This window comes from Ctenopharyngodon idella, chromosome 5 (genome assembly GCF_019924925.1).
Source record: "Ctenopharyngodon idella isolate HZGC_01 chromosome 5, HZGC01, whole genome shotgun sequence".
NCBI classification, from domain to species: domain Eukaryota; kingdom Metazoa; phylum Chordata; class Actinopteri; order Cypriniformes; family Xenocyprididae; genus Ctenopharyngodon; species Ctenopharyngodon idella.
In genome coordinates, this window is record NC_067224.1 from 44,097,351 (window position 1) to 44,119,319 (window position 21,969).

The following is a 21,969-nucleotide window of genomic DNA, read 5'->3' on the forward strand; positions in this document are numbered from 1 at the left end:
AATTATATATATAGGAATCTGTCAAAAACTTGTTTAAAACAAAAAATGTTATTGTCATTTATTAGGCAAATAACTGTTACGATCTCCAGCTGGAGTGCCCTTGATTGCCACCAGAGGGCACTCCACCCCAGACTACTGCCACTCTATTAAGGACTTCATTACCCATAACTCTCTGCCTGGTCTAATCATCCATGATTGTTGAGAGCTGTGTCTCATTAGCCTGTTTAGCTTACCTTATATAAGCCTGGTTATCTGTCATTCTTTGTGAAGTCTTGTATGTGTTGCTGCAGCAATTCTGAGTGCTCTTCTAAACGCTCTTCTGGTTTTTGGTTTCATGGTTTTGAACTCCTGCCTGTTTGCCTGTGTTGATTTTCTGGATTATCTTGCTGGCATTGTTTATATGTACTTGTCCACAGTCTCTGTTGTTATTGACTTCCAAATAGTTTCTAGTTGTTCCCCATTAAATCCCAACAATATCCCAACAATCCCATATTTGAAGCCATTAAATCCCAACAATAATTTTATTGTAGCATTAGAAATACTACTGTCACTAAAGAGCTTACATATACTGGTGGATTAACCATTACAGAAACAAAAAAATTAATTTGGCAATCACCAATACTGTTAGTTTAGGGCAGCTGTGGAACAAACCTTACAGTGGGTGTTGCTCTAATAAACTTATTAAGCACTGTGCGTACATATACATATATATATATATATTATAGATAGATAGATAGATAGATACACAAATATATATATACACCAATCAGGCATTACATTATGACCACCTTCCTAATATTGTGTTGGTCCCCCTTTTGCTGCCAAAACAGCCCTGACCCGTCGAGGCATGGACTCCTCTAGACCCCTGAAGGTGTGCTGTGGTATCTGACACCAAGATGTTAGCAGCAGATCCTTTAAGTCCTGCAAGTTGCAAGGTGGAGCCTCCATGGATCGAACTTGTTTGTTCAGCACATCCCACTGATGCTCGATTGGATTGAGATCTGGGGAACTTGGAGGCCAAGTCAACACCTCAAACTCGTTGTTGTGCTCCTCAAACCATTCCTGAACCATTTTTGCTTTGTGGCAGGAGCATTATCCTGCTGAAAGAGGCCACAGCCACCAGGGAATACCGTTTCCATGAAAGGGTGTACATGGTCTGCAAAAATGCTTAGGTAGGTGGTACGTGTCAAAGTAACATCCACATGGATGGCAGGACCCAAGGTTTCCCAGCAGAAGGTTTTCCAAAGCATTACACTGCCTTCGCCAGCTTGCCTTCTTCCCATAGTGCATCCTGGTGTCATGTGTTCCACAGGTAAGCAATGCACACGGCCATTCACGTGATGTAAAAGAAAGACCAGGCCATCAGACCAGACAAGGCCACCTTCTTCCATTGCTCCGTGGTCCAGTTCTGATGCTCACGTACCCACTGTCGGTGCTTTCGGCGGTGGACAGGGGTCAGCATGGGCACCCTGACTGGTCTGCGGTTATGCAGCCCCAAACACAACAAACTGTGATGCACTGTGTATTCTGACACCTTTCTATCAGAACCAGCATTAACTTCTTGAGCAATTTGAGCTACAGTAGCTCGTCTGTTGGATCGGACCACACGGGCCAGCCTTCGCTCCCCACGTGCATCAATGAGCCTTGGCCGCCCATGACCCTGTCGCCGGTTCATCACCGTTCCTTCCTTGGAGCACTTTTGATAGATACTGACCACTGCCGACCAGGAACATCCCACAAGAGCTGCAGTTTTGGAGATGCTCTGACCCAGTCGTCTAGCCATCACAATTTGGTTCTTGTCAAATTCGCATTTTTCCTGCTTCTAACACATCAAATTTGAGGACAAAATGTTCACTTGCTGCCTAATATATCCCACCCACAAACAAGTGCTGTGATGAAGAAGAGATAATCAGTGTTATTCACTTCACCTGTCAGTGCTCATAATGTTATGCCTGATCGGTGTGTGTGTGTATATATATATATATATATATATATATATAATTTTGTTGTTTTTTATATTTGTTGTTTATATATACAGGCATGATCCACAATCCAACAAAAATTGCATAAAGGTAAAACTGAATAAACACATAAGAGGCCATAAGAAACTATATCAGTCTGTGGGCCGGAAATTCAGAATATAAATTATTCATTCACCAGATACTTTTATCCACAGTGACTGACATTACATACCAGCCTTACATTTTATCAGTGTGCTCCCTGGGAATTGAACACATGACCTTGGCATTGCTGTTGTTGTGCTCTACCAGTCAAGCTACAGGATCTCTCTGTCAAGACCACTACACAGAGAATCATATAGCATGATCAAAATAAACTGCTATGTGAAAATCCACCTTATGAATTTTAATAGTGTAGAGGTCATGACAAGAGGAAACTCAGAAGAAACCTGCATAGTGATACACAGATACAGACACGACTGACAGACAGGAAGCACAAGGGAATCATTTTGGGAAAGGATCACTGTTTTCCTCGAGGTGCTGTGCAGGTGAAATCAGGGACGAAGCGTAATAATAAAAAGACAGACAGAAACCAGAGCATCTAAAATGCTGACACATTTAATTAAAAACATAATTAGGACATTTTTAAGGCTTCAAATGCACAAAATACTATAGATGTTTCTGACATAATATCATGAATATTTTATGAATGCGGAAAGGTATTTGTGTAAAGCACGCTTTTATTGTACGTGCCTATTTTAGGAGCTTGAGTTTAGTTTCTCTAGTCCTTGATGTTTCTGGTCAAAATACAAATGCTGATAATAAAATACTAACAAGAACAGTTTAAGTCTGCCCAAACTGCTCTTCAAAGAGCCTTTCTATTCTGTCAAAAATAAAATCTGAGGCTGTGTTCTGAATATAATAAAAGTACCATCTAAAGTACACAGTATATACTGTATAAAAAAAAACATTTTGTCTAATGTAGTACGTTATGTTGGTATTTGTATGGTATGAATATGGAAAATTTGCATACTGCACAAAGTATACATACTGCATTCCTTGTAGGAGTGTGCTATTCTGAACATTCCCTAAAGGCAATGACTCTGAATATTGGCAGGAAGATCAGTGTTAATTGATCGCTGAATGATGTACACCTGTGTGAATGAATAGTCAACACACACGCGCACACGCGCACACGCACACACACACACACACACACACACACACACACACACACACACACACACACACACTCACCTGTCTCTTTTGTGTTTCTTTCCGCTTTTCTTCCTCTTGTCTCTGCGGGTGGGAGAAGGACTGTCAGCTCTGTGGGTGACACAAAGACAACAAGAATACTGATGAATGAAATATCACTCAAGCACATACCATCATGTTCTTCCATTTTAGAATAGAAATGAATAGAAATAAAATAGAAAATGGCTCACTGGCAAAAAATAATAACATTTATTTTATATCTTCTTGACCTTTTTTACTCTTGCATTTTAGTGTTTATTGCTACAGTACGTCAAGCATTACTAGAACTACTGGGTTTCTTCAAATCACCAAAGCTGCATTTCCACTGCAGGAACGTTCCCCAGGAACTAGGGACTTTGGGGTGGTACTCGGTGTGTTTCGACTGCAGGGACCAGGGTCTAAATGAAGTTTCGGGCAAAAAATTCCCCCTCAGAAAGTCCATGCTCATGAGGTAGTACTTTTTCAAAGTTTAGGAACTTTTGGGGTTGGGACTTGGGCGCTGAACAGTTGAGTTCACACAGCATTTTGATTGGATGACTCCACGCAGCATTTTATTTTAACCACGATTTTTAAAAGTGTGTTGTGGTGACTGCAGTAAGAGTTGTTTGCTATTCGAATCAACAATGGAGTTTAAAAAATACAGCCGATGGGCCGACGATGGGGTTCAAGCTTTATTAATCAAATATGTGGAGGACGAAATCCAGCGGGAACTGGAAAGTCGCGCGCAGTCCTACGTCGCCGGACTAATTTGCCTAATCTTCATGGTACTTTAGACCATGATGGAAACGCAGACAGCAACAGGTCTGGGGGAAAAAAAGTTCCTGGGAAAAAAGGTAATTTCAGTGGAAATGCGGCTTAACTCCCAAGTATTACATTGCAACTTTTAGCTCAAAATGAGTCATGTAAGAGATCACACTAGAAACTGATTTTAAAGTTGAACACATTGCGTTGTTGGGTATAGTATTCCCGGGTTCGAGCGTGTGGTTTGAACAAAAGGAGTTACGTTGGTGCCGTGACCCGGATGGGAGTGAGTGTAACGGACATAGGCTGGTATGAGCTGTGCGTGTAAACCTCACTCCCCTGATCTCAAGAGGCACGCAAGAAACTGTCTTTAGCCTCCTTGTTAGAGCTCCTGACTCCCATGCTGGCGGACCCGGGTTCGAGTCCCGCACAGAGCGGAGCAAGTAGAGGTTACATATGCATACAGAACATTTGCGTAGTATGCAGGGGAGTGAGGTTTACTTGCACAGATCTTACTAGCTGACCTCCGTTACGTATGCACAGTATATTGGCTGCCGGTGAACTGACTTTGCTGTACAATATGATGCTGTATTGCAGTAAGCCACAGAAAGCAAACTGACCGACTGTGTCTTCTTGCCTTCTTCTTTTTCCTCTTCTTTGGCCGAGGGGAAGGTGAACTGCTGGATTTCCTTTTGGATCTTGAAGACAAGAAATGGAGTAGAGGGGGGGAAATGCAGTGTAGGATATACAGTGCTGGGAAATGTGATTAACTTTTTCCATTAAGTTACTCTTAATATAAGTAATTAATTCTGTTACATTTTTACATCTTTTTGGAAAAGTAGGTACAGTGCCTATAGAAAATTATCATACCCCTTTTGAAATAGTTACTTTATTTGTCGTACAGCCTGAAATCAAAACAACTTTTCCAGCTTTATTTACAAATTTTGCCTTACGACAAAAAAAAAGAGAAGAAAAAGGCAACAGTTCTAAAAATTAAGTTAAAAACTGAAAAACTAAAATAACACGGTTGGAAAAGTCATCAGTCCCCTGATTTAACAGTTCATAGCGCCACCTTTTGCTTCAATTACAGGCAATAATCTCTTTTGATATGTCTGTACTAGCTTTGCACACCTAGATTGGGGAATATTTGTCAAGTCCATCCACAGATTTTCGGATTTAAGTCAGTGCTCTGACTTGGCCACTCAAGGACATTCACCTTCCTATCATTAAGCCATTGCATTGTTCTTTTGGTGGTATGTTTAGGATCATTGTCGTGTTGGAAGATGAATGACCTGCCCATCTTCAGCTGTCTAGCAGAGAGACACAAGTTTTCCTCAAGAATTTGGATGTACATGGCAGCATCCATTTTCCCTTCAACCCTGACCAATCGCCCAGTCCCCGCTGAAGAGAAACATCCCCACAACATAATGCTGCCACCACCATGAGGAAGTATTGATGTGTTTTGGGTGGTGCGCTGTGTTTCACCAAACATAGCGCTTGGAGTTCAGTCCAAAAAGGTCAATTTTGGTCTCATCAGGCCGTAGCAACTTTTGCCAGATGTCATCAGAGTCTTCCAGGTGTGTTTTTGCACAAACAAGACTGAGTGTGGCACGTCTTCAGGAAAGGCTTCTTTCTTGCCACCTTGCCATACAGGCCAGCTTTGTGTAAATATTGTGAGATAGTTGTCACATGTACAGACTGACCAGTCCCAGCCATAAAGCCTTGTAAGTCCTTCAAAGTTGCCTTTGGCCTCTTGGTAGCTTGTCTGATGTCCTCCTTGCTCAGTCATCCAGTTTGGACGGATGACCTGATCTAGTTAATGTGTTTGTGGTGCGATACACTTTCCACGTCTTATTGATGCTCTGAACGGTACTCAGAGGGATAGCTAAAGCCTTCAAAATGTTTTGTAGCCTTCTCCTAACTTGTGCCTTTCTACAATTTTATCCCAGAGGCCTTTTGAGAGCACTTTCCCAACAATGGTGAATTCTTTGCAGTATCATGCACTACTAACAGTGAAATCTTCGATAGGCACTGTACATCTGTAATCTAGTTATTTTGCATTATAGTGCATAAAGGTTTTTATCGAGGAAAATTAAGGATTTTTTTTATTAATATTTGTTCATATTTTTAATAGTAATAATCATATTTAATCCATCAGTTTCACTTTAGGAGCATCTTTTACTAAATATGAACATGTTCACATGCATCTAAGGACGTTCTGTAAAAAGCTAGCAACTGTAACCAAGAAGAGCTGAGTTTAGTAAAGGATCAATAATGCTTAATACAATAATAACCTCCACAAGAATTTCTCTCAGTGTGTGTGTAGGTGATTCACACTGCTTTTTACCTGGAGTCATCGTAGGCAGTTGTCTCTTGCTCGTAATATTCTCCATCCCAGTCGTAGTGTTCCTCACAGCCGTCAATGTACGGAGCGTTTTCCACATGATCTTCATCCCCGTGAGGAAGCAGCCTGACCCTGTGCATGCAGGAGGTAAAGGTCAAAGGTCATGACCTGCGTTGGTCTAAAATGCAGAAATTAGCTATTCTGGCTCATTCTTGCTGTCTCCTGCATGTTTCTCAGGTGTTTCTCCTGTGAAAATACTCCATGATCTCATATGTCTTCTTTGTTTCAGAAGACTCTCAAAGCCTTCAATTTATAATTCTATACTCTAATACATGTCAAATCTTAAATCATTTCTTATCTGAGACAAAGTTAAGCTATGAAAGAGCAACCTCTGAGCAATAATATTTTTGTCAACATCTATTTATTTACCCTACCAATAGTTTCAAAGCAAATAGAAAAGGATTATTTCTCAGAGCCAGAATAAAGGTGATAATACAATGTGATAATGAGTGTGTCAAAATTCCTGGCAAGATACTAACAGACCTTTTTTTCTGTCACACTGACTGTTTATAATCTCTTTCCTTCATTATAAAGTCTTTTCCTCATTATCCTTCGTAAGACATGTGTGAATTAGCATTTCTCCTAAAAGTGATCTTATCTAAAGCTGTAATGATCAGCTTCTTCATCACAGTGGTAAATGTCACCATACTGCTTCTGCAAAAGTGTAAACAGACAGAATAGTGTGTGTGTGTGTGTGTGTGTGTGTGTGTATGCTATGTCCACAGACATACTATGCTGTAAATTTACCTCTGTTTGTAAGTCTTTAATAATTTAGTACATATCTAAATGCATTTTTTGTTTGCCTTTGCATGAACATATGATAGCTTTCTTCAGAGGCATTACTTTATCTGTACAGTCACACCTAAATACAAGAACATCTTCAACACAGTGAATAATAATGAATAAATGACCACTCTAATCCCATTAGTGCACATTATACTGAACATGAAAGAATGTCACACATCCACTTTGAGAACTCTTTCAGAACTGATAGCAGAACATAATACTACTATGATGAGAAAAGAAGGTTTTATTACAGATTATAAGGGTCCTGTGTGGCACAGAAGGGTTAAATGTGAACATAAGGGCCCTGTGATGGAACAGAAGGGTTAAATGACAACATTAGAGTACTATGATGCAACGGAAGGGTTAAATGACAATATACTGTGAGGGTCCAATGACTGACAACATAAGTGTTCTTTAATGCAACAGAAGGGTTAAATTACAAAATAATAATAACATACTCTAAGGGTCCTATGATGGAACAGAAGGGTTAAATGTTAACTTAAGGGCCATGTGATAGAACAGAAGGGATAAATGACCACATACTGTAAGGGTCATATGACGGAACAAAAGGGTTAAAGGGTTAGTTCACCCAAAAATGAAAATTCTGTCATTAATTACTCACCCTCATGTTGTTTCACACCCGTAAGACCTTCGTTCATCTTCAGAACACAAATTAAGATATTTTTGATAAAATCCGAATATCTCAGTGAGGCCTCCATTGACAGCAAGATAATTAACACTTTCAGATGCCCAGAAAGCTACTAAAGACATATTTAAAACAGTTCATGTGACTACAGTGGTTCAAATGTAATGTTATGAAGTGACGAGAATACTTTTTGTGCGGCAAAAAAATCAAAATAACAACTTTATTCAACAGTATCTAGTGATGGGCGATTTCAAAACACTGCTTCATGAATGCTTGAATGCTTTATGAATCTTTTGTTTCGAATCAGTGGTTCGGAGCATGTATCAAACTTTCAATGGTTCACGTGACTTTGGCGGTTTGATACACGCTCCGAACCACTGATTCGAAAACAAAAGATTCGTAAAGCTTCGAAGCTTCATGAAGCAGTGTTTTGAAATCGCCCATCACTAGATATTGTTGAATAAAGTCGCTATTTTGTTTTTTGGCGCACAAATAGTATTCTCGTCGCTTTATAATATTAAGGTTGAACCACTGTAGTCAAATGAACTGTTTTAAATATGTCTTTAGTAGCTTTCTGGGCATTTGAAAGTGTTAATTATCTTGCTGTCAATGGAGGCCTCACTGAGATATTCGGATTTTATCAAAAATATCTTAATTTGTGTTCTGAAGATGAACGAAGGTCTTACGGGTGTAGAACAACACGAGGGTGAGTAATTAATGACAGGATTTTCATTTTTGGGTGAACTAACCCTTTAAATGTCAACATAAGGGTTCTGTGATGAAACGGAAGGGTTAAACAACACCATAGGAGACCTATGATGTAACTGAATGGTTAAAAGACAATATAAGGGTCCAATGATGGAACAGAAGGTTAGGTCTAAGATAGGGCAGAAATGGTCTGTTGATGGATATATAATGGCTCAGGCTCTGAGTTCTTGTGGATAGAACTGCAAGAGCAGGAGGATGAAAAGGTATTTTTATTAGATTGGACTCTCTTGGTGAAGGAGGTGATGTATGGTCATAGAGGTTTCCTCTGGGCCGTGCTAAGGCATTAACACAGGGTCATCTGTGATCTGTAGAGAGTGTTAAATCACGATCCTCTCCTGTGCCTGATAAAGGACCTGCACCCACAAGCTAAGAAATTTATATGTGTACGGCTGTCTATGTTTATGAAACAAACACGCATGCAGCAAAAGGCAGCATTTTATTTTTAAACATAAATTATATGACTTCACATGTGAGCCAAGATTATGCCCGAAAATACTTCTTATTATGTTAGTTTATTCTCTATGGCAGCATAAGATTATAAAATATGCATCTAATGTGCATCATGTGAATCCCTGTGTAGCATTTTACTTCTTCTATTGAAATATTTAGCTAAAAGGTTATATAAATTAGGGTGCTTCCAATTTTAGTAATTGTATTTAATGTACATTTATATATTAAGCATGCAATATCTGTTCACTGTTATGGATGGCTCCTATCAGTGCTGGTCTGTATTATCATTAATCACAGTAATACAGTGTCACACAGAAATGCTATTCGATACTGTCTCCACAGGAAACACACTTGATTCAATTACATTTGGAAAATAAGATCAGAGCGGATCAATCGTTTGCTCATTTACTGACAAACATCAGCGTGTGTGTGATTGACTCACGGTGGACGCGGGTGCAAGCCTTCTCGAGTTATCACACCCTCTTTCTCCATCAGCATCTGCCGAAACGTTTCAACCTTCTGCCGGATTTCCTCTTCGGAATATCTACAGAAATACAACAAAAAATACAACAGTCTCATCAATAAAACACATTATTTGAGAAATCATTCATATCTGGAGTGACTTTCACTTGATGGACAATACAATATAACAGGCACACACTGAAGCATATATATATACAGGTGCTGGTCATATAATTAGAATATCATCAAAAAGTTGATTTATTTCACTAATTCCATTCAAAAAGTGAAACTTGTATATTATATTCATTCATTACACACAGACTGATATATTTCAAATGTTTATTTCTTTTAATTTTGATGATTATAACTGACAACTAAGGAAAATCCCAAATTCAGTATCTCAGAAAATTAGAATATTACTTAAGACCAATACAAAGAAAGGATTTTTAGAAATCTTGGCCAACTGAAAAGTATGAACATGAAAAGTATGAGCATGTACAGCACTCAATACTTAGTTGGGGCTCCTTTTGCCTAAATTACTGCAGCAATGCGGCGCGGCATGGAGTCGATCCATCTGTGGCACTGCTCAGGTGTTATAAGAGCCCAGGTTGCTCTGATAGTTGCCTTCAGCTCTTCTGCATTGTTGGGTCTGGCATATCGCATCTTCCTCTTCACAATACCCCATAGATTTTCTATGAGGTTGAGGTCAGGCGAGTTTGCTGGCCAATTAAGAACAGGGATACCATGGTCCTTAAACCAGGTACTGGTAGCTTTGGCACTGTGTGCAGGTGCTAAGTCCTGTTGGAAAATGAAATCTACATCTCCATAAAGTTGGTCAGCAGCAGGAAGCATGAAGTGCTCTAAAACTTCCTGGTATACGGCTGCGTTGACCTTGGACCTCAGAAAACACAGTGGACCAACACCAGCAGATGACATGGCACCCCAAACCATCACTGACTGTGGAAACTTCACACTGGGCCTCAAGCAACGTCGATCGTGTGCCTCTCCTCTCTTCCTCCAGACTCTGGGACCCTGATTTCCAAAGGAAATGCAAAATTTACTTTCATCAGAGAACATAACTTTGGACCACTCAGCAGCAGTCCAGTCCTTTTGTCTTTAGCCCAGGCGAGATGCTTCTGACGCTGTCTGTTGTTCAAGAGGGGCTTGACACAAGGAATGCGACAGCTGAAACCCATGTCTTGCATACGTCTGTGCGTAGTGGTTCTTGAAGCACTGACTCCAGCTGCAGTCCACTCTTTGTGAATCTCCCCCACATTTTTGAATGGGTTTTGTTTCACAATCCTCTCCAGGGTGCGGTTATCCCTATTGCTTGTACACTTTTTTTCTACCACATCTTTTCCTTCCCTTCGCCTCTCTATTAATGTGCTTGGACACAGAGCTCTGTGAACAGCCAGCCTCTTTTGCAATGACCTTTTGTGTCTTGCCCTCCTTGTGCAAGGTGACAATGGTCGTCTTTTGGACAACTGTCAAGTCAGCAGTCTTCCCCATGATTGTGTAGCCTACAGAACTAGACTGAAACACCATTTAAAGGCATTTGCAGGTGTTTTGAGTTAATGAGCTGATTAGAGTGTGGCACCAGGTGTCTTCAATATTGAACCTTTTCACAATATTCTAATTTTCTGAGATACTGAATTTGGGATTTTCCTTAGTTGTCAGTTATAATCATCAAAATTAAAAGAAATAAACATTTGAAATATATCAGTCTGTGTGTAATGAATGAATATAATATACAAGTTTCACTTTTTGAATGGAATTAGTGAAATAAATCAACTTTTTGATGATATTCTAATTATATGACCAGCACCTGTATATGCATAACTCTGCCAGTATCCACCCAGGAAAACTTTTGCATGGGTCACCACCCACATCTCAAGTCTAGTTTTAGTCTTGCCTCTATCAGAGATGTGCTGGAAATGTGTAAATAAATGCAGCATGGAAACATTCAGCCCCACCAACCGTTTGGATATTAAACGGGCCATTCTCATTTTCTCCAGAGTGAATCCATCAGGAAACAAGATTACGTAGCGTGTGCGTGTGTGCGTGTGTGTGCGTGAGTGCGTTTGTGTATGTGTGTGGGTAGGTTTAGGGGTAAAGGATGGTTTAGGCCACAGAAAATATCATTAACCTGATATAAAGTCAATGGAAGTCTATGCAATGTCCTCACTTCTATAGTGAAACAAACATGTGTGTGACACCACACAGTTTCCTGAAGGACTGGAGCAACTCTCTTTATATTCACTCAATGTCACGATGCAGAAATCTGTGGGTGGCAAAGGTGACCTGACAGTCAGCGCGCTAAAAATGACAGTGTACGCTTGATAATATTTGAACACTTGCTGTGCTAAAAAATTGAAATCTATTGAGCTGCCTAGTACCTATGTAGGCAGCATCTTCAGGTGTGTTCACTTCTTTTGGCCAAATTCTAATATGATGTTAGAATTACACTTCTGCATACTTTTAAAAAGAGAACTTATTACGGAAATAATACATTTTAAAGAATATAGATAAGTGCAAACTGAACATTAACTGCATGTTATATGCAATTAAATGAAAATGTATTATAGTTTAAATTTAAATTAGATTAACTTAAAGGCACAATATGTAGTTTTTGCCACTAGAGGTCGCTTATTCAAAACAAAGGCGTAGCTTGATGATGCCTTGATTTCGCGGAATCATGTGAGGTGCCGTCTTCACGTCTACAGCCGGTGGAAAAGAATCCGATGAGACTCGGGCAGAAATCATATTAATAGATGAGATTATTAACGTTACTGTAGTATGAAGTTGTAAGAGATAAACGAGGCCGCTGGAGTGATTGCTAATGAGAGACGAGCGCAACACACGTCTCGAGAGCAGCGGGACTTTTATTATGTCGTAGTCGTCGCTTCCACTTCTTCCGGTCAAGTGTATGTGGGGTAACACAGCGCTGTTTATCATATTAGATACATTTGTGTGTTGAAAGTTGTTATAATGCTACTCTGCGTTCGCTCAACGGCTGCTATGAGACACTTGTTTCACACTGCAGTAAGATATGGTAAAACATGGTACTCACAGTAAATCAAGAAAACAAGATTCAAACAATAAGACTCATTGTGTTGAGCTTTTTAACATGATTAATTTTCTGTTGATGAATGTATACAAACAGTTGTTCACCTGTCTAATAAAAAACATAATATATTAAAGCGTCTTTGGTGTTTCCATGGTTTCTACAAAATAAAACCGGAAATCGAGGGTAACGCGGGTATGATGTCGTTGATAGGCAACGCACGGACATGGTCCGTGTCCTGGTTAAAATTGCTTATTTCTCTGGATTTAAACATTTTTGGAAACATTTGGAATAATGTAAGTTCACAAGTCAACAAAATATATAACACTGTTCTAGTGCTCTTTGGATATTTTAATCCAAAAATCTTACATACTGTATTTTTGACCTAAATAAGTACATTTATGTAATTTTATGATTATTTCTATTGTCTTATGGTTGAATATGGTTAAAGTGTACTGACAAGAACTTCGGTTAAAATTTTTAAATATACTTTAAATAAACTAAAATATACTTTGATGTCATTTCTACGTATTGAAACATGCATGACCTGTTTTTAAACATTTGTAATTTCACATTTGTATTGATATATTGAAATTTAGTATTTAAATATAATAACTTTAAATGTAACATTTGCTAACACACTATAGTTAAAATTATAATCAAATACTTCACATGTGCTTAAGTATGTAAGTCCACACATCAAGTTACACGTGTACTCTTTTAAAGCACAACAAAAGATTTTAAAACAAAGATTTAAAATGTACTTTTAAAATAAAACTTTTAATTTGACATGTATTTAGTGTATTTATTTTAGTTTAAAAGTGTGTTTAGGTGTGCTAAGAACCATAGTCATGAAAGTGACTCTCTTTAAGTACACTAATATTATATGGTCTACAATTACAGTTGCTTAATAAATACACTGATAAGATTTGACACACTACAGGTGCACATTCAAAACAACTGAGTGCACTTCTTTTTCACAAGGGTCTTCTTTAAAACAAGATGAGTGAAAAATGTCAATTATTAGTATAAATCATTATCATTGTATTTATTTAAAACTGTACTTGAAGATAATATAATATTAGTGAAATAAAGGGCACTGAAGTATACTTGGCTCATTGACGAATACGATTTTTAGAAGTGTAAAATGGAGATGTAATTAATTTGGAAGTTTTATTAAGGGTTAACAATGAGATTATGTTGTTTTTATAATCAATTAACACTGCTTTTGTCATTTTTTACAAGATTTGTCACCAAAATGTCAGTTTTACCAAATGACACTTTTGGTTATACCGAATGACGATATTTTCAAACAATGCTAACAGGCTGATATCTAACTAGCTAACAAAAGGACAATCAAACATTTTATATTTAGAACAAGTTTTTAAAATATTACAACATTTTCCATGTTTTATAGCGGTTGTACCGAATGACCTGATGTTTCGGGACATGCGTATGAGCAAGTGAAAACATGAATTTTTCAAATAGTCAAGAGAGAGTTACTTTGCTTCATGACCATGTCGTCCTTTGCAGGTGTCTAAATGATGTCACATCCTGTCACATGATATTGACCACATGACTTGATCAAAAATGGTCCTTTTATATTGGTTATTCCGAATGACAACAATGACATTCATTTTACCAGACATTCTTTCTCGTAACAAAGCAACGACTTCTACACATAATTTTAATACCATTTTGCATATATGATGTTGTAAATCATGCCAGAATAAAAAAAGATATACATTTATTACATTTAAAGATATTTTAACCACAAATGAAGTGGCTGTATTGGCCTTTGGACGGTTAAACCGAATGACCTTTTGAGTCTTCAAAATCTTTAAAATACCTTTATACGTAGAAAAATATAATTAAAACTTTTTGGATTCAATAAAAGAGATCAAGTTGTACTACCTTACATACTTTGGATGTCATATCTTGGTATTTTATTATCATTAAGGACTTTGGACAAAAAAATAACCTGTCACGTCATTGACCCGCTTACAGAGACTCACTTTCATGACTATGGTTCTGAACACACCTAAATATGCTTTTAAATACCAAAAATCACTGCAAATGTATTTGAAAACAGCTGCAAGTCGATTTTTGTGCATTTCACAGTGATGTTCATGCAGCATGCTCACTGTTATTACATTAGAAAGCAAGGCAGCTCACTAGATTTTGGAACACAGCAGCTTTTCACATAGAGGTTACAGTAGCACATGACGCTTGTGTTGAGGTGTGTCATGTGAAAGGGTCTTAACACATGAAACCTGCACCTGCTGTCGGGTTAAAGCAGACTGGTGTAACCAGGGGCAACCATTGTGCATCTAGTTCAGCTGGTAATGTATGGCATCACAATAGCAGGTTTTATCAGCTTCTGCCCAGAGCAGCTGAACACAGCAGTGGACGAGGAAGTGCGTGTTTGTGAAGAAGCCAAACTTTCATGCTATAAAAGCTTGTGCTGGAGGGGCTGGAGATAATGCTGCTTTATCAAATCCATTCCGACATATGCACACACACACACAATAAAAAGTAATGTCTATGCTTTTTTTAGTGGTGGGAATATGGAAGAGCACAGACATACACACATTTGTTTTTCTGTCATTGTGGAGACCATCCTTTGACTTCTGTTGTTTTTATACTGAGCTCATGATATTTACAAATCCACCAATACTAACAGTTTCACTGACCTTTTGGAGACAATTAGTCATACATACACTACCGGTCAAAGGTTTGGAATAATTACAAATTTTTATTGTTTTAAAAGAAGTTTCTTCTGCTCACCAAGGCTGTATTTATTTGATGAAAAATACAGTGAAAATGTGAAATATTATTACAAAGTAAAACAGCTGTTTTCTATGTGAATATATATTAAAATGTAATTTATTCCTGTGATCAAAGCATCATTACTCCAGTCTTCAGTGTCACATGATCCTTCAGAAATCATTCTAATATGCTGATTTGCTGCTCAAGAAACATGTTTTTATTATTATCAATGTTAAAAGCAGTTGTGCTGCTTCATATTTTTGTGGAAACAACTTTTTTCAGCATTCTTTGATGAATAGAAAGTTCAAAAGAGCAGCATTTATTTGAAACAGAAATCTTTTTTAACAATATAAATGTATTTACTGACACTTTTGATCAATTGAATGTGTCCTTGATGAATAAAAGTATTAAAAAAATCTTACTGACCCAAACAACATGTTCTCCAACCAATACGCCTATATAGGTCGTTTGTCAGTTCCCTGAAATATGACCCATAGGAGCGTTTGCTAAAGTTGCACCACTATCGACAACAGGACACTTTCATTTTAATGCATTTTTCCCTTTTATCTGCGTCATATTTTGGGTTTCGCGTAGCTCAATTGGCAGAGCATTGCAATATATAACAATATGCAATCATGTGATCATGTAATCGTGGGTTTGATTTAGGGTAGGTTTAGGAGTGGGGTGGCTGTAGTTTTTAATAAAAAATTAGTTTTGCTAAATGGAAATAGGACAAATGGTGTAAAAAGTCCACACATTGCATTTAAAGTTTGTTTTTGTGAATTGTGGGAACATTCCATAAGCGTAATTTTCTATCGCCCTACACCAACCCTACCCCTAAACCTACACATCACAGGAAACTGTGCACATTTTTATTTTCTCACAAAAGCTCATTCTGTATGATTTATAAGCCTTTTGAAAAATCGGGACATGGGGTAATGTCCTCATAAGTCACCCTCTCCTTGTAATACCTATGCCATACCCATGTCATTATACAAATTTGTGTCCTGATATGTCACAAAAACACGGACACACACACACACACGCACGCACGCACGCACACACGCACACACGCACACACACACTCCTACATCTTGGCCACAATGGTAAGGCCTTATTAAACCAATTAGATAATAATGACAAGAGTGAAGTCGCCATCGTTAGCAAAAGACTCCTGGGACATTAATGCACCTTCTGTCTGTTTTGTTTAACAGTGAATCGATAGCACTGATTAACCTCGTTTAATAGCACACACTCCCCCTAATGAAGCCAGCTGAGCCATACAGAGACGGATGGATCTGAGACGGCTCGTTTCGGAAAAGAAACCAAAACAGAGATGCACCTTATTGATCTTTACTATTGTCATGTTAATTTGACAGACAAACTGTCGATTCATGCAAGAGAAGAAACTGGTTTTATTGTGCAAAATTTGATTGTGAACAAGAACGACTGAGGTGTTTATTGTTAACTTGACTCACCGTCCGTATTGCTGAATCACTGCTGCAAGTTTGATCTGCTGAATCAGTTAAATGAATCATTAGTTTAGATTAGAACCAGGTCAATGCAAAGAGTCCGCTCAAAGATTTGTTCATGAATCAGGCATCGCTATCCGGTCTCAGAGAAGATTTCTTTACTTTAAAATAACGAGGAAAAGCATGTAAAAGTCAGATATTATGCTTTGGAATGCAGTGAAGAAAATGAACGTTTCATAAATCATTTATTTCATAATTCATTCCTCTACCTGAAGACCATCAAAATAACATGCTCCATTCTACATTTTTTTAAAGGCTGGGTTAAAAACAACCCAAGTTGGGTTGAAAATAGACAAACCCAGCGAATGGGTTGTTTTGACCCAGCTATTGTTTTTTTTTTTAACCCAGCTATTGGGTTGCTTTAACCCAGCAATTGGGTTGTTTTGACCAGCAATTAAGTTGTTTTAACCCAGCGAATAGGTTGTTTTAACCCAGTCATTGATTTGTTTCGACCCAGCTATTGGGTTGTTTTGACCCAGCGAATGGGTTGTTTTAACCCAGCGAATGTTTTTTTTTAACCCAGCAATTAAGTTGTTTTAACCCAGCGATTGGGTTGTTTTGACCCAGCGATTGGGTTGTTTTAAACCAGCGAATGTTTTTTTTTTAACCCAGCAATTAAGTTGTTTTAACCCAGCGATTGTTTTATTTTAACCTAGCAATTGGGTTGTTTTGACCCAGCGAATGGGTTGTTTTAACCCAGAGATTGGGTTGTTTTGACCCAGCTATTGGGTTGTTTTAACACAGCGAATGGGGTGCTTTAACCCAGCGATTGGGTTGTTTTAACACAGCGATTTGGTTGTTTTAACCCAGCGAATGGGTTGTTTTAACCCAGAGATTGGGTTGTTTTGACCCAGCGTTTTGATTGTTTTAACCCAGCGATTGGGTTGTTTTGACCCAGCTATTGGGTTGTTTTAACCCAGCGAATGGGTTGTTTTAACCCAGAGATTGGGTTGTTTTGACCCAGCGATTGGGTTGTTTTGACCCAGCTATTGGGTTGTTTTGACCCAGCGGTTGGGTTAAATGTTTGCCCAACGTGCTGAGCAGATTTATTTAACTCAACTATTGTTTAAAAATTACTGTATTGCTTAAAATGAACCCAAAGTATCTTGGAAATTAACAATTATTAATATGTTTAATAAATTAACATTTATTAATATGTTTAATGAATAATAATTAAACAATAAACATTTATTAAATTGCTTATTATAAATGTTCACCTTTTGATTATTACTGTTGCCTCTAGTAATTATGTGTCTGATTTTTAATTTTCAACCTATTTTGGGTTCATTTTAATCAAGCAATACAGTAATTTTTAAACAATAGTTGAGTTAAATAAAACTACCCAGCAGGTTGGGCAAACATTTAACCCAACCACTGGGTCAAAACAACCCAAACACTGGGTTTGTCCATTTTCAACCCAACTTGGGTTGTTTTTAACCCAGCATTTTTTAGATTGTAGCTTTCTAAAAATACTTCTGAAAAAGCAAATGATGGACTTGACATCAAAAACGTCTTTATTAAGCGTGGCATGGGTTGATCTGATTGGCTGGTGGTTTACAATAAGGTGAAGTGCCAAGATCGAATGAAAATGTCCATGTGGAGATCTCATGCATAATTATGAGGCTCAGACTAGTTTGGGAATCCAGTTACACAATGAACTGCATCTTTCCTTACTGGAGTCGATCCATGTATCCGTCCATCCATTGACCTGAGTCTCTGGGGAACGTGTGAATTATACATGAAGCCTCATCCTCGTCTCCATCTGTCCATTCCTGTCTCTCTGGACAGGGATCGGTCTGATCCTGGAGGTGGGGGCAGATGGAGCCGTCGGGCCACTGGCATAGCCAGTGGCGGTGAAGCGATTAACCAGAGAGCCGCTCCAACAGTAACACTCCACTAATTGGTTCCTGCTGGGGTGAAAATGCCACACGACCGACTACTGCTGGATGTTTTATCATCCGACAGGTGCAAAATCGCACGTCCAGTTGCTTAGAATAGTAACAGCACACATCTCTGCTCAACAAGAAGCAGTTTGGTTTAATTTATTATTTAATGTAAAAACCCTATTGTAACTCTCCAGAATATACAGCACATGTCACATCGGATCATTCTGATACTTTTTCTCCTTTTGTGGTCCATAAAAGAAAGAAGGACATATGGCATTAGAACAATACCAGGATGAGTAAATTATGACTAAATTTTAATTTTAGGGTGAACTATCCCTTTAACTATCCCTTTGTGTGTGTGTGTGTGTGTGTGTGTGTGTGTGTGTGTGTGTGTGTGTGTGTGTGTGTGTGTTGGGGGAGGCTGTATTGGAGAGGTTATGGGGTTAAAGACTTTACAGGGGAGTGTCGCATTGGTTTATATCCACAGCATCAGAGAAAAGCCTCTAGTCGCCATTATAACTGCAGCCGCCCAGTTTAATTCCCCCGCTGCTCTCTGTGAAAAACCCCTGCAATTATCCTCCACAATCTCTCCCTGATGCCTGATTCATAAAGACAAGCCCTTAAAGGAACAGTTCACCTAAAAAATTATCAATTTTTCAAAAAATTGTCAATTTATTCTCCCTCATGTCATTCCAAACCTGTATGACTTTCTTCTGTGGATGAAAATGTTAGATGTTTTTTTTAATATAACAAAAATAGAGCTAGAAGTTAAGATTGTTGTTCATTTTGTAGAAGCTAATGTGTTTCTCATTTTATGGTCTAGTATGTTTGAACACAGACATTAAAATGTATTTGGAAAAAAAAAAAATCTTTCTATATACCCCTGAAATGTTTTATTTAAACTTGATCACAAGACACACATCAAGTCAAACCTGATGTGATGCATCTTCATGACTCATGTTTTAATATGCACAAATGAAAATGAAGAGAAAGTTTTTCAGCAAATAATGTTCCTAACACAAAGCTAAAATAGACTTGGAATATAGTGCACAAGTCATATTATCTATAGTTATGATGGTTATTTAGTCATTGTATGCAAAACCGCAGCTTGGAGGATTCTTCAAAATCTCTGAGAAAGTCTCTGGACTTGAAATGACATGAGGGTGAATTTAAACTGAGAGTGAATGATGACAGAATGTTTATATTTGGCTGAATTGTCCATTTAGAAAAAGCCTTGGGTTTGACATTTATAGGCCTCTTGTACAAACAGAGATAAGCAGAGGACGCACACCCGCTGAAGCATGTTTAACATGAGAAAACCAGATCTTCAGCAAGTGCTACGCGGATCTCGTCTGACTTTCACAGAGCTGCACGCCGTCTGCTGCTACTCACACCAGGAGGAACATATGGAGAGCCAACATCTCCTAAAGCAGAGCACAATTACTCATCATGTGTGTGTGTGTGTGTGTGTGTGTGTGTGTAGAGGTGCTGCCAGATGGTTGATCCACAACCCTCCTCCATCTCCAACATCCTGTTCCACAACATCGTCATCAATCTAGTAACTATTACTCAGAGCTCTTAACGAGGAACAGTCTATTTCCACTAATAAGAGGATGCAAAGAACACATGTAACTTAATACGGACAGACGGTCAGAGGAAACCTGTCTGAAAACAGTCATTATTTTTGAAATTCCACTGGATGGCGCTAGTGGTGCGGAATTTACACGCAATATTGTACAGTTCGTAATTTAGTTTTGCATAATAATGGATCTTTTTCACATTTCCTGGGTTCTCAGAAGTCGTCATAGTTGGGTAAGCTTCTATAGCGGTGAACAGGAGACGACAGAAAATATCATTTTTGTATTTACATTTTTCTCCAATAACAAAAGAAAAAATCTGTGATTGAGTTTCCACAACTTTCCAAAAGAGGGTAAAAATATAGAGAGTTTGATTATGTTGGTCAGAAGAGAGAAAGACTTGAAAAATTTGCCATCACTCCCTCAGGCGTTGTATTGGAAACACTTTTACAGCAGCGTTAATTTGTTTTATACACAGTCTGTGAAAAGGGTCCATTGGTTCTATTCTGTTCTGTTCTATTCTATTCTATTCTATTCTATTCTATTCTATTCATTTACTCACCCTCATGTCAATCCAAACCAATGTTGTTAGTGTCAACTAAAAAGAAAACTTTTAAAACTGGTTTTCTTTATAGAAATAAAGCTAAAATAAAAATAAATATACACTGTAAAAAAATTATCATGAGTTTAACGGTAAAAGACTGTAAAAATGCTACAGTAAAAAAATGTCAAGTTAAATCTGTAAAACCTAAAATGATGCTATCATATTTTTTTACAGTAAATTTCTGGCAACCACAGCCGCCGTTTTTTTTTTACTGCAAATTTAACTTTTTTTTGTACAGTGTAAATATTTGATGAAAAAGTTACACTTAAGTTAAAAATAATTTAAAACTCAATAGAAATATTAAAAAAAAAAAAAAAATCAAAATCACATAACAAAATGGCTAAATTTTAAAATAAAAATAAAAATATAAAAATAAAAGCAATTCAACATATTAATAAATACTATAAATACAATAATACCTAAATAACACATAATGTTGGGTTAAAAATAAACCAAGCTGGGTTAAATATGGACGAACCCAACAGTTGGGTCAAATGTTTGACCCAACCTACTGGGTATTTTTATTATTGTTTCAAAAATGACTATATTGCTCACCTAAAATTAACCCAAAATAGGTTGGAAATTAACATTCAATAATATGTTTAATAAATAATAATTAAATAATAAACATTCATTAAATTGCTTATTAACAAATGTCCAATAAAATGTCCAATAATCTTCTTTTGATTATTATTGTTGCCTCTCGTAATTATGTGTCTGATTTTTAATTTTCAACATATTTTGGGTTCATTTTAAGCCAGACATATAGTCATTTTTAAACAATAGTTTAGTTAAATAAAACTACCCAGCATGTTGGGCAAACATTTAACACAAACCGCTGGGTCAAAACAACCCAATCACTGGGTTTGTCAATATTTAACCCAACTTGAGTTGTTTTTAACCCAGCATTTTTTAGAGTGTGTTTTTTTCCAAACTGGCATTTCTTCCTTTCTTCTGCAGAACACAATATTTTATAGAAAGCTGGGAACCAAACATTGACTGAAAAAAAAACACTGAAACATTTGATGTTGATGAAGGACACATTTTCATTCACACTTTAAATTCTGT

General features: G+C 37.6%; 1 protein-coding gene across 1 annotated transcript in view; it reads right to left on the bottom strand.

Moving 5' to 3' along the window:
• srrm3 (serine/arginine repetitive matrix 3) overlaps nucleotides 1–21,969 on the bottom strand; it is a 95,515-nt gene that overhangs the window by 27,204 nt on the left and 46,342 nt on the right. The window contains exons 3-6 of the mRNA XM_051894618.1: nucleotides 9,450–9,551; nucleotides 6,301–6,429; nucleotides 4,574–4,651; nucleotides 3,216–3,284 (exon numbers count right to left, since the gene is read on the bottom strand). Of these exons, the coding sequence (XP_051750578.1) occupies nucleotides 3,216–3,284; nucleotides 4,574–4,651; nucleotides 6,301–6,429; nucleotides 9,450–9,551 (378 nt within the window). The remainder of the gene's footprint in view (nucleotides 1–3,215; nucleotides 3,285–4,573; nucleotides 4,652–6,300; nucleotides 6,430–9,449; nucleotides 9,552–21,969) is intronic.